The 21,070-nt window shown below is 37.9% G+C and overlaps 1 protein-coding gene and 1 long non-coding RNA gene across 3 annotated transcripts in view; one reads left to right on the top strand and one right to left on the bottom strand.

Moving 5' to 3' along the window:
- Positions 1-1,790: 1,790 nt before the first annotated feature.
- Positions 1,791-21,070, bottom strand: part of CLPX (caseinolytic mitochondrial matrix peptidase chaperone subunit X) — a 32,720-nt gene continuing 13,440 nt past the window's right edge. Inside the window, exons 4-14 of one of the 2 annotated variants that reach the window (XM_048866725.2) lie at positions 19,239-19,393; positions 18,511-18,670; positions 18,048-18,089; positions 16,466-16,642; positions 12,316-12,480; positions 11,871-11,959; positions 11,112-11,276; positions 9,925-10,224; positions 7,821-7,913; positions 7,441-7,547; positions 1,791-3,052 (exon numbers count right to left, since the gene is read on the bottom strand). In XM_048866725.2, coding sequence (XP_048722682.1) covers positions 2,962-3,052; positions 7,441-7,547; positions 7,821-7,913; positions 9,925-10,224; positions 11,112-11,276; positions 11,871-11,959; positions 12,316-12,480; positions 16,466-16,642; positions 18,048-18,089; positions 18,511-18,670; positions 19,239-19,393 — 1,544 coding nt within the window. In that variant the 3' untranslated portion in view covers positions 1,791-2,961. The remainder of the gene's footprint in view (positions 3,053-7,440; positions 7,548-7,820; positions 7,914-9,924; positions 10,225-11,111; positions 11,277-11,870; positions 11,960-12,315; positions 12,481-16,465; positions 16,643-18,047; positions 18,090-18,510; positions 18,671-19,238; positions 19,394-21,070) is intronic. The other variant, XM_048866726.2, reaches the window with a different exon arrangement.
- Positions 3,049-16,745, top strand: LOC125643678 (uncharacterized). The gene is made up of 3 exons (XR_007358782.2): positions 3,049-3,162; positions 12,946-13,175; positions 15,292-16,745. It is a non-coding gene; the product is annotated as an uncharacterized LOC125643678 (long non-coding RNA).

Genomic DNA, 21,070 nt, shown 5'->3' with positions numbered 1-21,070 from the left:
AGTTTGAAACGTTTTTGAAGCCTGCTGAAAGTCTTCTCCAGCTGGTTCCTAGAATTTCCCCTCACACATTTGTGGCCCCAGAGTAATGAACAAATAGTCAAATTTGTAAAACTCTTTGCAAAAAGCCAAATCCAACCTCTTCTCCTAGACCTTTGGTGGGGTCCATTATGCAACTCATTCCATCACAGTGCAAGGAATTGACACAGATAACTGCCACAACTGCTAATACAATGTACTTTCTCAATGGAGATGTATACACATGTAAAACTCTTCTTCCCTCTTTCCATCACAAATATTGGTTTGATGCGTTTCAAAAAAAAAAAGCACTGATCTTCACTTATACCGTCATTCTAGCCTTTTTATTGCTATTCTGGACACAGCATTTCATTTAAGTCTGACATTTCTCTTGGCTCAGTAGTATCCGAAGAGATAATAGAGCAAGCATTTCAGTAAGGCAATTACTGACTGTAACTGACTATACAGAAGGCAGCTCTAAAAAGGCTCACTCCCCACTATATCAACTTGAGAACAAGATTTCAAATGAGCATGAAGATGCAAGAGGGTGGCCCTTAAGAACCTATTATAATTAGGTAACTTTTTAATTAAACAGTTAGTAGAAGAAGCATTTACCTGGCAATAATAATGGGGATAACCGAAGGCAATTTATATTAAACAGATTTCATTTCCCCAAGTTACAGCTACTTTGCTTTTTTATTGTACTTTTGTTATATGTACCTTTAAATTTTAAGACTATGAAAATAGTTGTGATTAGCTTGCATAACTCCCAAAGAACCATTATTCTACTACATAGATTCAAAATTGTCTAAAAATATGTAAGTGGACTCACAACTGTGAAAGCTCAATATGTAAATACTGTATATAACTTAATTCAGCTTTTTAATAAGGATCCTGAACATAACTCAAAACATTTCCCAGAATGCGTAATCATTTATGTGCCATTACTTAAGTCTCATATTTCATCTACCGAAATCTGTAATTCATGAATATTTGCTTTGTTTTATTCAAATGCCAAACCTATTTTTGAAGTACAAATTGTAGTTCTACTGCATTTGTTTAAAAACATTTCTTGATTACACATTAAACTAAGTTGTTTAATTATTTTCACTAAAACATTTCTCAATCATTTAAAAAAAGAATTAACAGAATTAAAATTTGAATTTTCATTCTACAAAAAGGAAAATGAGGTTAAAGTTACCAAAACTGTCAGATAAGTCTATATTATAATCTACCATTGCTTCTCCTGGAAGTATCCTGAACCCTGAGAGCAGCCTTTCCTGAACCATTACTGGGTACCAGAGGAACAGCCGTGTTAGTCTGTATTCGCAAAAAGAAAAGGAGTACTTGTGGCACCTTAGCTGATGAAGTGAGCTGTGGCTCACGAAAGCTCATGCTCAAATAAATTGGTTAGTCTCTAAGGTGCCACAAGTACTCCTTTTCTCATTACTGGGTAGTTTAACTAGAAGAAAAACAGAAATTGCAACAGAAATTCTGTTGCATCTGATTAAATCTCTATTTATTGTGTCCCATTCTATACAACCATGTATGTATTACCTGACTGACTTAAACCATGTTAATTCTGAACTACGAGTGAAGAAATGAAGGCGTGGGCCAATAGAACAGTACCTGTTCTGATCTAAAACATTCACTGTATTTCTAGCCTAAAAACAGTAGGGGTGTTTTAATTAAATTAACTAGCTTGACTCAAAACTTAACAAAAAAGTCAGTATAACTTAGAGCCACATATTGCTAGGAAGAACAAAACAGCGAAGTTGTCAGCATAGATTTTAATTTCTGAAATAATCAAAAAGATACAAGTCCCTTAGTGTTTTACAAATGTTTTCCTAAAGGATCAATTTAATTAGAGTGTAAAACAAAGTTAGGGCTTTTTTTGCTTTGCTGAAAGTCTAAAACCAAGAAAAAAACCACAAGATGCAGCATTTAAGCATGTAACTTAAAAAAAAAAAAGCACTGTCACGTGAACAGTCTCTACTGATTACATCAAAAATACTATACATTCACTTTACTTTCTTTCAACTCTTAATGTTATAAGAAGATAGGTGGGCAAATATCTGGCATCAAAAAACTGATGCATGATATCATGTTCCAATACTTTAAACAAAATGTACTATATAGAACATTAATATTTAAATTTTTAGGCCATTTTAAAAGTTTAAATGCACATGGTCTACTACTTCCTGTAAATTGTTTCCTTCCAAAAGAAATTCAGACTTCTGGTTCCACTTGCTTTCACAGTATTCTAAAGGATCCATTAAAACGTACATGTGATGCTAAGGTAAGTAAATAATGATATGACATTTGGTACTGCAGCCAATTATTGTAACAAGTTAGTGTTACATTTGAGCAAAGCTGCATTAAAAAGTAATAAAACACATCTGATTTTTTTCAAAATCTAGTTTCTAGGGAATTTTTCATGACAAATGTAACAAGTCTCTCCAGCATCCATCTGGGTTCCAAATGGACATAAATCTAACACTGACATTTACAGTGAATGAACTTAACCCGAATGAAATATATGCAAAATTAAGTTTGCTTATCCTCTATTTTATATTAAACTTGTTTTCCCATTTGTAGAGTAACATTATTGTAAAATGTAACTATTTGCGACACCTGCATCGTTTAAGCAACACCGTCTTTGCTTTCTAGAATTGTTTGTTAAAGCACATTTATTTAAAAACTGAACAAAACGTAATGTACAATTTATATTTGAACGTTATGCTACTGAAGTCCATATAATGTCCACTGAATAAATCAAATGTGATGTTACAATACATGATCTGATTTTTTAAAAAAATATTTTAACTTTTTTGACCATGTATTATATCCAGGATAGATCCAATGCCTTCAGTATCAGACTGTAATGCCAGATAATGATCTTAAAAATAACCAAACACACTATATGCAGGAGAACATTGACACTATTTAATTGTTTGCAGCATCTGCTTGACGAGGCCAGCCTTCCTCTTCAACTCCTGAGTCATACTCTTCTTCAGAAGTATCTTTAGTCGGAGCCCTACAATTTAAAAAAAACAAAACAAAACAGGTATTCCAGAAAGCATCGTTTCAAGTTGGATATGGCATGTGTGCTGCTTTAAATACTGGTCTCAAATGTCTCTTGGGAAGGTAATTCACTGATTAAACCTTATTTACTTTCTTGAAAAGGAAAAATTATTTACATTCTTTATCACAAATTAAATGATCAGAAATAAACAGGGTAAAGTTTAACTTTCCAATAAACACTGCAGGCTCCCAGTTATTTTGCAGTGCACTTCCTAACACTTAGCGCAAGTATTACTGAAGATAACACTTCGCGCTTCAACAATCCCCTCTCTACCTGCAGACTGAGCTCCTCAGAATTAAGCCCGAATACTGACTTGATAAATAATAGTATTGTCTCCTGTGATGTTTTTGGGAATCTGTCTACGTACAACTTATGACTGCCGGTTGATGATATGAAATGCTCTAATGTGTTCAGCAGAGGGCTCCACACTTTTTGCTGGCATGACACCACTTCAGTGAAATATTTCCCCATGGGACTCCAGACAGCATGGAGGATGCCATTTTGAAGAGCATGACCTCACACATGATCATGCATGCAAGGCCATGCTGTGTGAAGCAAAATGGCATCCTCTGCATACTAGGGATTTCTGCGCCCCATCAGCTGATAGCGCAACTTCAAATCCCACAGTTCAGGAACTGCTGGTGTAGTGAGTCAGCCACCAGTTGGCAGGTGCTGTGTCGTGTACCTTCTAGCTCAGGGATGGTGCTGAGTTGTTAAATTGTAATGGGTTGCCTATTCAGGCGGGAACCCATTGGGACAATAGGTTGGCTGGAGCTCAGAGGAACAGTTCCCTGAACTTCTCTGCAGGGAGGGGAAGGTGGAAAAATCACCAAACGAGACAAAGGGGCAGGGGTGACAAAGCAGGGGTTTAAAAAGGATTCTCATAGAACCAAGGGAAAGGCTTTTGGACAAAGCATTGGACAGGAGAGAGGGGCATGCCTTTGTAACAGGGAGCTGTTTTACTGCTGGATCTACTGAGGATGGAGGAAGCTAGCTGCATTAGAGGGGGCAGGCAGAGAGACAGACACTCCATGATTTTGAGAAGCCATGTGCAGAAGAATACTGGGCACCCCAGAAACTTTGTCCTAAGACCAGAGAATGCTCTAGAGCGGTGAGGAAACTGAAACAGGGGACAGCATACAGGTTATAATGTCTAGAAGTGTGTCTCTCATTCTACCCAAGTAAAAAGTAATTGTGTTTAGAAACCCTTATAAAGCCTGGGAGAGTGTCTGTTTTTTCTCACATGTCCCTGAAGAGGTGACCTGTAAAACCACAGTACCTTCCAGGTGGAACTCTGGAGAAGAATGTGCTTAAGCCATTGTGGAAAAGTTAAATGAATTCTTCACTGCACAGGATGTGAAGGATATTCCCACACCTGACACATTCTTTTTAGGGAGTGTGAAATCTGAGGAACTATCCCAAATTAAGGTGTTAATAGTTAATAATAAATTGATAAGTTAAACAGTAATATGTCACCAGGACCACATAGTATTCACCCAAGAATTCTGAAGGAACTCAAATATGAAATTGTAGGACTAACAACTGTGGTATGTAGCCTTTTACTTAAATCAGCTTCTGTATCAGATGACTGGAAGGACAGCTAATGTGATGCCAATTTTTAAGAAAGGCCCCAGAGATGATCCTGGCAATTACAGGCCAATAAGCCTGACTTCAGTACCAGGCAAATTGGTTGAAACTAGAGAATCACAGGGTTAGAAGGGACTGCAAGGGTCATCTAGTCTAACTCCCTGCCAAGATGCAGGATTTATTGTGTCTAAATCATCCAAGATAGATGGCTATCCAGCCTCCTTTCGAAAGCCTCCAGCAAAGGAGCTTTCACAACCTCCCTAGGCAGTCTGTTCTGTTGTCCTACTGTTCTTACAGTTAGGAAGGTTTTTTCTAGGATTTAATCTAAAGTAGTAAAGAACAATTATCAGACACATAGATGAACACAATTTGTTGGGGAAGAGTCAACGCTCCTTTTATAAAAGAAAATCATACCTCACCAATCTATTAGAATTCTTAGAAGGGGTCAACAAACATGTGGACAAGAGTAATGCTGTGGATACAGTGAACTTGGACTTTCAGAAAGCCTTTGACAAGGTCCCTCACCAAAGGCTCTTAAGCAAAGTAAGCAGTCATGGGATGAGAGGGAAGGTCCTCTCATGGATCAGTAACTGGTTAAAAGATAGGAAACAAAGGGTAGGAATAAATGGTCAGTTTTTAGAGTGGAGAAAGGTAAATAGCAGGGTCCCCAGAGATCTGTACTGGGGCTAGTGCTGTTCAACATATTCATAAATGACCTGGAAAAAGGGGTAAACAGTGAGGTGACAAAGTTTGCAGATGATACAAAATTACTCAAGATTGTTAAGTCCAAAGCAGACTGTGAAGAATTACAAAGGGATCTCACAAAACTGGATGATTGGGCAACAAAATAGCAGATGAAATTTAGTGTTGATGTTGGAAAGTTACGCATACTGCAAAACATAATCCCAACTACACATATAAAATGATGGGGTCTAAATTAGCTATTACCACTCAAGAAAGATCTTGGAATAATCGTGGCTACCATAATGTGCAAACATCTGCTCAATATGCAGCGGCAGTCAAAAAAGCTAACCTAAGTGGTTAGGAACCATTAGGAAAGGGATAGATAATAAGACAGTAAATATCATAATGCCACTATATAAATCCATGGTATGCCTATACCTGAACACTGCATGCAGTTCTGGCTGTACTAAGAAATGGAAAAATACAAAAAAGATGCATCAGAAAAGGAAAAAGTAGAGAGAAGGGCAACAAAAGTGATTACAGGTATGGAACAGCTTCCATCTGAGGAAAGATTAGGACTATTTAGCTTGGAAAAGAAACAACTGAGATGGGATATGATAGAGGTTTATAAAATCATGACTGGTGTGGAGAAAGTGAATAAGGAAGTTTTATTTACCCCTTCACATAACACAAGAACCAGGAGTCACCCAATGAAATTAATAGGCATCAGTTTTAAAATGAAAAACAGGAAGTACTTCTTCACACAACATACAGTCAGACTGTGGAACTCATTGCTAGGGGATGTTGTGAAAGCTAAAACTATAACTGGTTTAAAAAAATTAGATAAGTTCATGGAGGATAGGTCCATCAGTGGCTATTAGTCAAGATGGTCAGGGATGCAATCCAGTGCTCTGGGTGTCCATAAGCCTCCAACTGCTAGATGTTATGACTAGACGACAGGGATGGATCGTGTAATAATTGCCCTGTTCTGTTCATTCCCTCTGAAGCATCTGGCATTAGCTTCTATTGGAAGACGGGATACCGGGCCTAGGGCTACTTGGCCACATGGTCCCATTTCTAGTGCTTGTGCACAGGAAATGAGTCAAGAGGCCAAGGAGAGAAACAGTGCTGATGCCTACAGAGACCCCGGAAAGCTTAAGAACACATGGGTCCAGTGTGAGAGGCTGAGTACAGCAGCCTGATAAGTGTCCAGCCAGGGGGAACTCTACCAGTGCTGTATGTTACATCTCCAGTGCACAGAGAGGCTATGCAGCTTCCTAAACATCACACAAGGAATCTTGCCAGAAACAGGAACCCCGACTCCCAGTCCTATATGTTAAAACACAAAACTGTCTCTCCCCTCTCCACATCATCTGCTATTTATTTAGATTGGGGAAAAAAAAATCCAAGATCTAATAAAACCATTAAATCCCAGCAGAATTAAAGTAGTAATTTCAACAGGAACTCAGCCAACCAGACATCTATCTGCAGGAACACCTTTTTATCCCATTCCCTTCATCCCTGTGGCAAGCATACCCTCTGCCATCTCAAAAATATTATCAGACAGATGTATTTGGCAACATGCCTAGATCATCAAATTCAGCTATTTCCAACCAAGGAAGGGAGAGCAAGCTCCAGTGTCCTGGGGCCCTCACAGAGCACAGAATTTTTTTCTTTTCAGCAAATATGACACTACCATTCACTGAAATAGCCTTAGTGATATATTCATAATGTACTCATCATGCACTTTTTCCCCTCTGTTTCTAAAGAAACACACACTGGGAAGAGTTAAAAACAGAATGTAATACATTTAGATTTAATACGTAACAGTAATAAAAAAAATCCAAAATCACTAGTACAGAACATGCATTAAGTGCCCTATATCTACCAACTATGTATGATATCCACAAAGTCGGAAGATTATTTTTGGAACAGGTATGTGTGTAGAACTTTATTTTATCTAAAAAAACAAAAACAAAACATTTGTATGGGGCACCGGATGACTGACAGGTATTAGGACAACTGTCTAGACTGGTTAGTCTGGTTTGGAATTGCAATTCCTATGTTACCTAATGTATCCTGGTTCTTTTTTGCCATCCACAACTTCTTTGTCAACCTCCACACATACAATGTCAGAATTGGGTACTTCAAACATGGGCTCCAGCAATAACTTTTCCTATGAGTAAAGAGAAGAAGTAAAAAAAGAACGTATACAATGCTTTGCACAAAAGTAGTTCTGAAAGTCACTTCATAATAGTGGATACCGTACTGGAAGAAATCTGACTAGCTATTGTCATTAGGAAGAAATTTACTTTGTAGATCTTAATATCCCGCCTAGAGATCCTTTTTTAGCAGAAGTTGCCTTGGCAAGAAGAATACTTACATTCAAAATACATTATCTACACCTACTGAGGCCGATAATACCCCCTTAAAAAGGCTGCACACTTACCATTATAGATCGAAGACCTCTTGCACCAGTCTTTCTGTCTAGCGCCAGTCTGGCTATAGCCTTCAATGCATCCTCAGTCACAGTCAATTCACACTACATACATAAGAATACATTACACTTTGTTAAATATTTCATTTGTAACTTTCCTAAATCCACGGTTTACCCATCTTTCATTTAACAATAAATATATTTTGCAAAATAATTTGATAAAAATATTATTGAATAGCTAGTTCATTAAGTAGCACTTCTAATTTGTCTTTTGGAAATTTTACCCAAACAACGTATTCACCATAGAACAGACGTTAACAGAAGCTCTTTAATGATTTTGTCATCTTCTGCTCTTGCACCTCCCACCTTTCAGGGCTTTTTTTGTTTTTTTTTAAAGTTTTCTTTTGGACAGGTTCTTTGAACTGCGCAAGTAAAGCAACAGGAAAACCACAACTATATACATACTAATGCTAGTGTGTATTAAAAAAACATGGGACAAATCTGCACCTAATTTAGAGGGCTGACTTGTCATGAATGGAATAAATTATGGTTTGCAGATAATTTTCAGTTTGTTTGTATTATAGATAAAAATCTTCAGTTATCTGCTTTTCAGTTGCAATTACAGTATGTTTTCTCCTACCATTTCAATATGGCTGCATATTGAGACTAGGATGCATTCAACACAAAGCAATAATGATGAATAATGGGTTATGAAGGCCATTTGCTTAGTTCTGCACCGGTGTATTTACTACTGGCCTCTTGTCTACACTACAGATCCAAACACTTGTAACAGAACCATTGAATTTAAGTACAAACCAGTTAAAATGTTTCCCTAGAAGCCATTTAATTTTAAGACAATTACTTTTAAGTTTTGCCTTGCAACCACACACCAGTGCTGTCCTAAAACATTTCCATCGCAAAGCCCTCTGCCCATTCAGGGAGATTTCGCAAGACCACTTGTGCACGCTTGGACTGTAGTGGGAGGACGAGTTGAACTGTTTCAACTTGTCTTCATCCACAGTGGCACTAAACTGGTTCAGACTGAACCAATTAAGTTGTAACTAGTTATTAAATCTTCTGAAAGAATCTGGTCTAAAAAGTGTGGGAAGAACATTGGAGGCTTCTATGGGTGTGATCAGTGTTCTACAAATGCTGCAGGAGCATCAAACAATGTAAAATTTTCTAGTATAGATCAGGCTCTTGAATTAGGCACTAACAGGTTATAATACATGTTAGAAAAAGGCCAGATTATTATTTTTTCCATAGTACCAATACACCAGGTGCTTTATAGAGACAGGTATGAAGACAATGTCCCTGCAAAGGGTTTACAATCTAACTAGACAACAAACAAATGTGGGGATGGGGAGTGAAGGAAATAAGCTACTATAAAGGCAAGCTGATTTAGTGAAATTTAGCACGTGCCTTGGAACTTTTGCAGTTTCTAGAAAGAATTTCAAGCATCTCATACTTTAACACTTCTGAGGGGAAGACTACGATTAAAAGGCCTATTTCCGAGAAAGCAAATAGTGGAGGCATAGCAGCTTAGGAGAAAACCCATTCCCCAAGCCATAAGCTACTCAAATCAAAGTAGCTTTGAAACCTGTTTCCAAAATAGAACACAAAAATATCTAGCTAATGGAATAATGCTAGTAATTCCATTATATCTTTAGTGAGACCAGGCAATGTTTTCCTACACTGAAGATAGATATTCTAAAAATTCAGCAATTTTACAAGAAATTACAGCATACACGGTTGGCCAAATTCGATATAGTGCTCTTAAGATATTGAAAAGAAAGAATACATTTGTACACATTTCTCATAGTTTTTTGATTACTTAAGAGAAGCCCAATAAATGTAATAAGATCTTGCTAATCTCTTTATCCCTGAAAATTTCCAAGCACTGGCAACTAATGTAGTCACTGAGGCAATGAATAGGGATTCTCCCAATGAGTGGAGATTTATGCAACTTCCATTACTTACCATGCTTTGATAAGATGAGTTTATTTTCTTTAGTCATAAAGCAGACAGTATATCTTTATACTGAAAAAGCCTTAACATGAATTCCATAACAAGGATACCAAAAGGATGTCAATTAGTAAGACAAAAAAAATCGAACCTTGTCCATGCTGAATAATGCCTGGTATTGAGGAACCACAGCATTTCGTGGCTCAGTAAGAATCCGTACAAGTGTTTTCTCATCCAGGCTATGCAGGGGAACCACCACAGGTAAACGTCCCACAAATTCTGGAATCATGCCAAATTCAATAAGATCTCTGGCTTCCACATGCCGCAACAAGCGATCTTTTTCTTCACTATCTTGCTGTGTATTGGACTCCGCACTTATGTTAGCGAGGTCAGCTGCTGCAGCAGCCCTTCTGCCTTTCCCCAAATTAGATGGCGTGCCAAAACCAAGATACTGCAAAATAAACACTGCATGTTCATGAAAGAGCTACAGTTACATGCTTGCTTTATATAAATTTGGTTGCATATGCATATTAAAATACACCAATGACAGCACTAAAACAGAAATGACCAATCAGCTTTAATTACAAATTAACTGTTTCAAGAATGTATGTATAAAGAGCTTTAATTTTAATGTTGTATGAATCAACAGAAACCTGTTGTAACATTTAGTTCTCTCAGCAAGGCACTAACAAATAGTGACTACTAACACGGCATGAAAGAATTATATATACTTTTCACAAATTAAAATATGATTACATTACATACCTTGTACTAAGTAGCTATGGGATACGAGTACCCTCTAACAATAAAAAGTACTCTTCCAAAGTGAAACAGATGAACCTCTGATAAAAAACTACACCAAAAAGCTTTACAAATACCCAGCAAGCTGGGGTAAAAACTTTAGACATCTGCTGGAAATAGAAAACTGACCCAATAATATAGCTCTACATAGGCTTATTATGTCATCCAAAAAAGAGCAGCTGTGTGTCTCCAACTGCTGATAAATAAGGGGGATTAAATATAATATTAAATATAAAGAGTGTGTGTGCGTGAGAGAGACAGTTTCCAATGCTTGCTCTCTGCTTCAAGCTTTCTGCGTATCATATCATACATTTTAAGGAAATGTGATGGTAGGACACCTCCCCAGTGGAATGGTTCACATAGGTATCCCATTTTTAAAAATTAAGGGACGTTACAACACCTTCACAATTAACTTTTTAGCACTAGAATTCAGTTTTCTAGGTGCAGTTAGAGGGTTTTAAAAATACATTAGCAAAAGAGCCACTATACATTCTTTCAATACAGCTAAAAAGAGCTATTCTAAAACTGTGTTCTCACCTTTTCATTTTTCCTCCTGCTGATGATTCTGTCAAGACCATTAAAGGCACCAGAAGCTACGAAGAGGACATTTGTTGTATCAACCTGAACCGTTTCTCCACGTAACTTACGGGAATTTTTTTCTGGAACATTTACTATTGTACCTTCTAGTAACTTTAACAAGCCCTAAGTAAAAACAGAGACGTAAAAGCAGTAAATAAAGAATCCACATTATAGCTTTAGAACAGAATGCACATCAAATCCTGTAAACCTACTCACACCTGATTCAATGAGACTGACCACCTGATTATGACAAGCAGGACTTGGCCCACAGGTCTCGAGTACTTGAGAATTTTATCAAAGGCCACATCAACAGTCAGGGGCAGAGATGGGAACTAAACCTAGATTGCTCATCTTCTACATGCCACCTCCCATATGAGAAGAATTGTTTCTAAAAATGTTTTTCAAATTTCTCCATGAGACATCGGTGATGAAGGGTTTTGGAGAAAGTGAAAAAACTGCACGTCATGTTTTTTAGTTTATGTAACTTGATACTTGAAAGCAGATAAGGATGATTTCTAATAAAACAATTCCACTGAGGGTTTTTGGGGAGGTGGACAGGAGAATGGGGGATAAGGGGCTTTTGATTAACCCTAGAATTTAATGAAATATGAATCTATACACATACAATATCTGCAACATGACAAGACAATATCAGAGACTTCATGTACTTTAACGATTTGATTTACAAGGCTGACATCAAAATAACTGCATACTTACTTGTTGGACGCCTTCTCCTCCTACATCCCGTAACTGATGAATGCCTGGCACACTGCCAATCTTATCTACTTCATCCAGAAAAACAATTCCTAAAAGCAGAAGGAATATATTTAGAGAAGATTATATTTCTCTTACAAATAGCATCTATGCACAGAGAAGAGTGCCATCTTAAAAAGAAGAGATTACTATAGCAATGTTACAGAATGCTTCATGTTACATAAGCAACTTGCTGTATAAAGGAATAACTTGTTATACCTGTTCATAATAGTAAATTAATTTTAAAAATTAAGTTTTGAAAATTCTTATCAATCAATCAAATAAGAGTCAAGTATACGTACCAAGAATGCTAAATTATTAAAATGATTCTTGACACCAACTTACAGAATTTAATTGGGTCATGCATATTTTGCGGACAAACATCAGAGAACACATAGTTCAAGTTTACCTTGTTGAGCTTTTTCAACGCTGTAGTTGGCATCTTGCAGTAGTTTTGCAACAACAGATTCAATATCTTCACCTACATAGCCAGCTTGAGTCAAGGTAGTACAATCACAGATAGCAAAAGGTACATCAAGGCATTTAGCTAGAGTCTGAGCCAGCAGGGTTTTACCTAAAAATTAAAAAAAAAAAAAAAAAAACCCTACTACTTGTTCTGTAATATTAATAATTTACTTCTGTGGCAGTACAGAAGACCAAAAACATTTTTCCTCAATGAACATAACTAGTGTGGTATTCTTTATCATCAGACAGCTAAATTGAAGCCAAAATGTTCATATATTCATTCAACAAAAGTTTTCTGGGTCAGCTAGCTTTATCAAACAATGTATGCTATCATCTTTTGATTCTGCCAAGTTGCATACATTTTAATGACAATCTATTACTTTGCTCAGGATTGCTATGATACATACACTACAGTTAACACAAGTTTGTGTGTTTAAATATTGGAACAGTGTGCCATATAAATGAAATGTTAAGTTATTGCCATTCATCTGTTAACTTTCAGGGCACTGTGCAAACCTCATTTGTTTATTCAGTGACATATTTTAAAAACTGAAATATAATTTTTCCTTTTTAGACCCAACAACAGCTGTGGCTTAGAAGGTGAAATGGCATCTTTTTCTAACCAGGACGTATCATCTTGAGCTTACCATGAGAAGTCTGCAAACTATGAACACATTTTTTTCTAGCTACATAACAGTTATATTTTTAACATGGTTTTAATGACGGATTAAGGGGAGAAAACTGAGTAATGAAGGAAGATTCAGTAACAGCCTTCTTCTCCCTTCCCAGCAACGCTAAGCACAGGTGGGTACAGGACCACTGAGTCATAAAATACCATGCATCAATTGCAGCTGCCTTTTAGGGGTACGAATCACAGAGACTGTCTTCGCAGCTGCATTTTGTTGTTTAAAAGATTTTTTCAATTACAGCTATGCACATGGGCACTATTTTTCCTCTAGTGTTAGAGTGAATTAAAATCAAAAGAGCGATGCCTTAAAATGAGTGAACCAAAAAGGTAACAAGCAGGAAGTCAGTTCCCTATGGAGTGACTGACATGCATGTCTATTACTCACACTAAGGACTTGACAACACTTAAAATGCTGCACCATTGCAACTGCGCTGTTGTAGCACTTCAGTGCAGACACCACCTAAACTGACGGGAAGCGTTCTCCTGTCAACATAGGTAATCCGCCTCCTCAAGAGATGGTAGCTAGGTCAATGGGAGAATTCTAGTGCTGTTCTACACTGGGGGTTAGGTTACTATAGCTGCGTCTAGCGTTCCCTCTAATTTTTCCCAACCATGTATGGAATTAATTTTGTTACGGGCACCAATATGGAGATGATGTATGACACGTGACCGTCACATTGGTGCCCATAACAAAATTCATGTGGTGGGCGTAGTGCCAAAGGGTTCGGAGCGTGGGAAGGGGCTCAGGACTCGGATAGAGGGTTGGAGTGCAGGAGTGTGAGGGCTCCAGCTGGGGATGTGGACTCTGGCGTGGGGCCGGGGATGAGGCGTTAAGGGCCGGGGCTCTGGCTGGGGGTGTGGGCTCGGGGGTGAGGCCAGGGATGAGGGGCTCAAGGCTGGAGCAGAGGGTGGGGGTGGGAGAGAGAGGGCTCCAGCTGGGGGTGCGGGCTCTGGGGTGGGGCTGGGGATAAGGGACTTGTGGTGCAGGAGGGTGCTCTGGCGGGGAGACAGGACTCCCCCCAGCTCTCTTCCCCCGCAGCAGCACCTGGGCTGGTGGGGGCGGGGGGGGGGAGAGGAGGCGCCTCTTCCCGCTGCAGCAGCTCTGGGGCTGGGGCCGCAGGATAGGTGCCCCTCCCCCATCAGGTCTGGCGCCGGCTGGGTCCGGGCCGGGCCACCCCGCCCAACCCGTCCGCGGCAGGTCCGGGCCGGGCCAGGTGGGGCCGGGGATGCGCTGCTACCCCCGCCAGTCCCCAGGCGGGTTCCTTGAGCACTTGCTCAGCACTAAATAGGCTGCTGCATGGCCATGCAGCTTACGGGGAACTTAGGTTGCATCTCTCAGGGCTGTGGATTTTTCACACCCCTGAGAGACATAGCTATATTGAAGTAAGTTCCCAGCATTTACCAGGCCTAAGTCACTACATTCATCAATAACCTGCTCCTAAGAGGTGGGAACATCTACACAATACAACCGGACTGCACTGGGTATTCCACATCTCTGAAGATCAGGTTCCAAGTAGACACATTAATAAATATGGTTATGACATGCAAAATAAAGCACCTACAACAAATTGGGTTTAAAGAACTGATTTTCTGAGCACACAGAATTTCCTGATACTGAATTTCATCCACGCAGAGTGCGCTTTGATTTTTTTCTTCCCTACCTGATTCCAGACTATTCTATTTCCACGCTATCAGTCTTTATAGTAACTGCTGTTTTTCACTTCTAGTAGCTGAGGTATGATTCCTATAATGGATTCTAGCAAGGTATTTATATGATCGTTCTGGAAAACTGCCTGAAGCGTGCAGTACAATTGACTTTTGACCAAGATGAGCCACTCTCATTCCACAGTACGGAGGTACCTGTGGGTAACACCAGATGGTCACCTGTCTTCTTGGATTTGAAGACCTTTGAAAATATGATTTGCAGGCACCATTATCAGGATATAAAAACTGTGCATTGTACTTTTGTCTTGTAGTCCAATGATTACACTCAACATTGTCCTGTGCTTGAAAGAAATCATCAAAATGTATGCATTTGAAGTATGGCAGAGAGCAAACTGGATCAGACAGGTAGCTGGAAAGGAGGGAGGTGTAATATAAGCTGGCAATACCCAGGTCTGAAGTGCAGAATTAAATGCTAACTTTATTCCATGGAGGAAACGTTAATTTCAATCTGTTTTTAAGTGAACATCAACATGCAGCATGTTTCAATATAGATTTCTTGTCGTTTAGGATAAGAACATACTATACAGCGAAGACTGGAGTTTAGCATTTCTACTTCCTGCTGTTTTTCCTGATATTAACCAGCTGCAAAAAAGAGCCACTGGAGACTGAAATTTCTTAAAACAGGACCTCAAAATCTGTCCTCGGTCTGGTTCTAGTCAATATCTTCAAAAATTATTTGGATAATGGCATAGAGAGTATACTTATAAAGTTTAGGAACAATACCAAGATAGGAGGGGTAACAAGTGCTTTGGATGACCAGATTAGAATTTGAAATGATCCTGACAAGCTGGAGAAATGGTCTGAAATAAATAGGATAAAATTCAATAAGGACAAATGCAAAGTATTATATTTAGAAAGGCATAATCAGCTGCATAAATATAAAATGGGAAATGACTGCCTAGGAAGGTGTACTGCAGAAAAGGATCTGGAGCTTATAGTGGATGACAAACTAAATGAGTCAACAATGTAATACTGTTGCAAAAAAAGCGAACATCATGCAGGCATGTATTAGCAGAAGTGTTGTCAGCAAGACACAAGAAGTAATTATTTCATTCTACTTAGCACTGAAAAGGCCTCAGCTGGAGCACTGTGTCCAGTTCTGGGCACCATACTTCAGGAAAGATGTGGACAAATTGGAGAAAGTCCAAAGAAGAGCAACAATAATGATTAAAGGTCTAGAAAACGTAACCTATGAGGAAAGATTGAAAAAAATGCATCTGTTTAGTGTGAAGAGAAGAGAAGATTGAGGGTGGGGACATAATAGTCTTCAAGTATGTCAAAGGTTGCTATAAAGATGAGAGTGAAAAATTGTTCTCCTCATCCACCTAGGACAGGACAAGAAGTAATGGGCGTAAATTGCAGCAAGGGAGATTTACGTTAGACATTAGGAAAAACTTCCTCACTGTAAGGGTGTTTAAGCACTGGAGCGAACTTCCTTAGGAGGCTGCGGAATCTCCACCATTGGAGGTTAGACAGATACCTGTCAGGGATGATCTAGACAACATTAAATCCCGCCTCAGAACAGGGGACTGAACTATATGACCTATCGAGGCTCCTTCCAGTCCTACATTTCTATGATTCTATGCCATGGTTTTATTCACTCAACTGGTAACATAATAAAAATATTTTTATCTTCTGTTCCCAAAGTACTCAAAATCTAGGGAAGTGTTAAGTTACATACCTGACCCAGTTGGTCCAAGCAGCAAAATATTACTTTTTTCAAGCTTTATGTCGTCATGGGTTGAATCTAGTACTTCGCCTCCTCGTTTCTCCTGAGGCATCTGCTGGTTCACTTGTTGCTGCATTGATGCTCCTAAAGCATTACCATGGGGACTTATTCCAGCAATCTGCAGAAGTTCTGAAATTAACAATAAAAGCATTGTTTGAGAACCAGGTTTAACCTGAACTGGCAGAATCTGACACTACTGTTGAGCACATAATTAAAATTTTAACTGATGGTTCTTGTAATCTTTCAGTGGTTTGTTCTGTGAGCCAGTAATCCTACCTAAGAAAGTACTGCAGTCTACAGACAGGATTGCAACAAACACAGTTAGCATAAACACCAAAAAAAAGAGGAACTGCATTCACATACTGTATGTTTCCATAAGCAGATTTTTACATATTTGAGAAGATATTTCAAACAGAAATAGAAATTGTATAGTGACTTATCTAAAGCATTCTAGTATATTAAACAAGTGCATGCAAAATTCCTAGTCCACACACAAAGCAAGTTACCAAGTATTTTCTCCTATACATAAATAGATATATAAAAACAAAAGGCACTTAGATACCATAATGCTGGCAAAAGTATAAAAACTTATATAAAACTGGCAAACTACTAATATACACAAAAACAATGTACAGTTCTACTCTAAAAATTGACTATATAAAAATAACTCCTAACAGATCTGTGACCCGTGAATATTTAGTGGTAAATTAAGGTCTTTATTTTTTAAACACTCCTTTATTCGTTAGTACTGCAGTGTCAACAGAAAGATGGGAGTGTGAACTGGATTCTATTCCTTTTCGTCCATCAGCAGAATTTTAACTAGTTCCAATTGCAAGGCAGAATTCTGTACTTGAAAGAAAATGGAATTGACCAGGTGTAACTAGGATTATAAATTGGTCTGCAGAAGCCTTATTACAGATGATGGATGGTGCATGAGGCAAGAAGAACCCAGTCTGAAAGTCAGCTTGCAGTTAGAAAAAATACTTTAACTTGTGAGCCGAGCAAATGTGACCAGGTGTCAATGAGACAAACATGGAACAGCACAATGCCATTTTGACAGTTACTGTTCAGAGTACAACTATGTTGTAGCAAATATATTAACATAGCATTGAAGGATTAATACTATACAAAAGTTGGCATGAGGCATTACCTACTAGGCAGTGATTCACATTTCCCTTTGCCTTAGACATTTGGCATCAGATAGAAATTCAAGGAAAATATACTGCCAATATCTCAGACTGAGTAAATAAGTCTAAACTTTCACTCTTTTTAATCAAGGTTAATTCTTGGTACAAATACTTATTTAGAAACTTGTGGGTTAACACTTTACCTGCCTTCCATGTAGAATTATATACAAGGTCAAATCCTGTCCGCCTCAGTCACAAATGCTCTTTGAAGTCAATGGACTACTTGTCTGAATAAAAGTAAGCAGGATTTGGCCCATAATTTCAACCAAGCCACCACTAAACTACTGTTCGGATGTTAATTTCAAGAGTAAATATTGCAGAGGAGGACATGAGGAGAGTTCACTTACTTGTAAATCTGTACTCATCCTCCCGTCTTCTTATTTCTAATTCTAAGAGAGAGAGGATGAAAACAGTAATATAAAAAAATATATATATATTTGCTCCACCTCTTGCCCTCTTCTGAATACATTTCATGGTGTAATCAACGTCTTACAAACAAGAAATCCCCATGTTAGCTTTTATTTGTCAGATCTAAGAGCTCCCTATTTGGGACTACTTAGTCATCTAGTTTTTGAAAATGTTTGCTTTTATCTAGCATTTATGTCTATATATCCAACAAAATCATTTAAGGAGCCAATAATATATTCTTCATGCAGGTATCACATGCCACTGAATTCATCCCAAGTTTTACATGTACAATAACTGCTTGCATTTATTATAGCACCATATATGGCAATATTGCAGGAGTACAGGAAAAAAGTCCACAGAGACAATATACTTTATCAGAAAAATATGAAACATTCTACAAACCTCTTGGTGTTAAAGAAGTCTGCTTTTCAACTTCTGCTTGCTGTCTCAGATTAGCTGGGATATTGTTGTATATTCTTTTGTAATGATTGTACACAGCAACTGAAAGCACCTTCTTGGCAAAACACTGACCAACAACATACTTGTCGAGGTAGTTGTAAATCTAAAAAATAAAATTAACTTAATAAATAAATAAAAATAATTATATTTCTAAGCCACCCATGCACCATCAAAGCATTACAGGGTGCCAGAGGTACAAAATTAACACAGACGACAGATATCTAAAACTGAACAAAACCTGAGTTTAAGAGACATCAAATTCTGAAATTCTAATGCATAAAAGGAGCTGAACTCCAAGGCTTTTGGAGCACAATGTGCATGGCCCATAAATGGAGGCGATACTAACTGATCTAAACAGATTTGATTTTTAAATTTTGTTTCATGGTCTGTGATATAAACTAATAAAGGTCATAGAACTAAGTATTAACTATCCAATACATAAATACAACCAAAGATTATGAAACTAACAAATTTTTCCTTCAATAAAATACTTCACTATGTCCTATAGAATACAAGCAGAAAATCTTTAAATCTGGGAGAACTAATTTTTTATCATTTCTTGGATTTATGTCCCAATTGAACGTTTTAATTTTAAAAATCTGTATCAAAGTTTAACATTCAAATATGCTATAATGCAGATAAGCAAACTGCAGTGAAATTAAGAACCATACTTTTTTCGGTGGAGGAGGTGGCTTTTGTTGGAATGCCAATTTCACAGCTTCTGCTGCTGATTCAGGCTCTTTAATGATGCTCTTCTTTGAGTCTGCCTCTGACAGCACAACAAAAAAATGGTGACATTTTTCACACTTCACAAAACGGGTGGAAGCTATAAAAAAAAGTAAAACAAAGTGGTAAGAGACTGTTTAGACATTCATTCAACTTTCTACTTTCATGCTACACAGAACATAAACACCTGTAATAAATTTCAGAGTAGCAGCTGTGTTAGTCTGTATTCGCAAAAAGAAAAGGAGTACTTGTGGCACCTTCGAGACTAACAAATTTATTTGAGCATAAGCTTTCCTGAGCTACAGCTCACCTCATCAGATGCATTCGGTGGAAAATACAGTGGGACATTCTGTTAATTCCCTCCTCTGCCTCCAAGTATATTTTAAGTTGGGATAACATCAAATCTAGAGACAATATTAGTAAATACTCTGCATTTACACAGCACTTTTCATCTGTTCACCTCAAAAGCTTTACAAAGCATTTAACAGATGGTGATATTCATACAGAGAGGCAAAGCAATTTGTCCAAGATCAGACAGTGACAGACCTAGGAAAAGAAGGCAGGTCGCTATTTCCAGTTTGGTGCTCTGCTCAGTAACAACTGTATTCAAAGGATGAAATTCACCCAAGTGTGGCAACCCCTTTCATGCTACTTGAGATATGTGGAGGGAGCATAAAAAACACAGGGAGCTCTGTAATCCTGTATGCACAGGGGAAGGCACGTAATTTGGCTCTGAACAGACTAGCACAACTGAATCCACAATACACAGAGAGAGGTAACAACTACTGGGCCTGGCCCACAAGCTGAAAAAGTAACAGTGCCCCCTTCATGTGTGCTCCTCTGCATGGAATTAATCAGGCTATCGCGAAAGGTGGACATTGGTGTCTGGAAATTTGCCATAAGACCACAGACTATACAAAACTCTGCTTTGTGTCAACGAATGTCTAATCAATTTTGAACAATTTATATCTAATTAGTATTTCAGTTTCTTTTAATGTAGTATGGCAGTATATTGAATGGCTTCAATCCAAATATACTAACTCAGTAGTGACAATTTTTCAATTAACACATTTAGACTATAGGAAAATGTGAAGTATAATACATATGACTTCCGCTCTCCAGTGAGCAACATTTGGTTATCACTTAAAAAATTAACTAATAGTGTTCTAGATTTTTTTTTTGAGAAGTCATAATAAAAACCTCAAGAACAAATAATAGATTTTCTTAAGAACATTTTGCTGCCTTTGGGAATCAATTTTTAGGACAGCAGCAACTCAGACTTCAAAGGAAGACAAAAAATCAGATTCAGAAATACTTTATAATAATTTGTGGACTTGCACTATTAAAGCTATTGTCTGTTTCAGAACAGCAAAGAAAATGGCATCTGTTCTAGATTATTTCAAAGAACAGAACCATAATCCAACGTAAGTGTCAATTCCTGCTCCAGCACTTGAATGTCCTCTTAAGTGTGCCAAATAGGTGCAGTATGACCTACTTAGACAAATAACTACTCCTTATTAAAATGACCAGGTGAAGAACTCTATAACAATCTTCTGAACTTTTAAAAAGTCTCTAGAAAACAGATTACACAGCCAAATTCTGGGTAATTTTATTGTCGACCTATGATAAGAACCAAAGCATTTTTGACATCGTGCTCATGCTTCCCATAGAGCAGATGTTAGGAGAAACTCATCCAACAGAAAAGATACATACGATTCAAAATTCTGTAGCTGAAAAAATAAAATTAGATTTTTATTAAAAAAATATACAAAACTGT

The sequence above is a fragment of the Caretta caretta genome, chromosome 10 (genome assembly GCF_965140235.1).
Source record: "Caretta caretta isolate rCarCar2 chromosome 10, rCarCar1.hap1, whole genome shotgun sequence".
In the NCBI taxonomy this organism is placed as follows: Eukaryota; Metazoa; Chordata; order Testudines; family Cheloniidae; genus Caretta; species Caretta caretta.
Note: the sequence above shows the minus strand (reverse complement) of the source record. Positions and strands in the feature narration are given on the sequence as shown.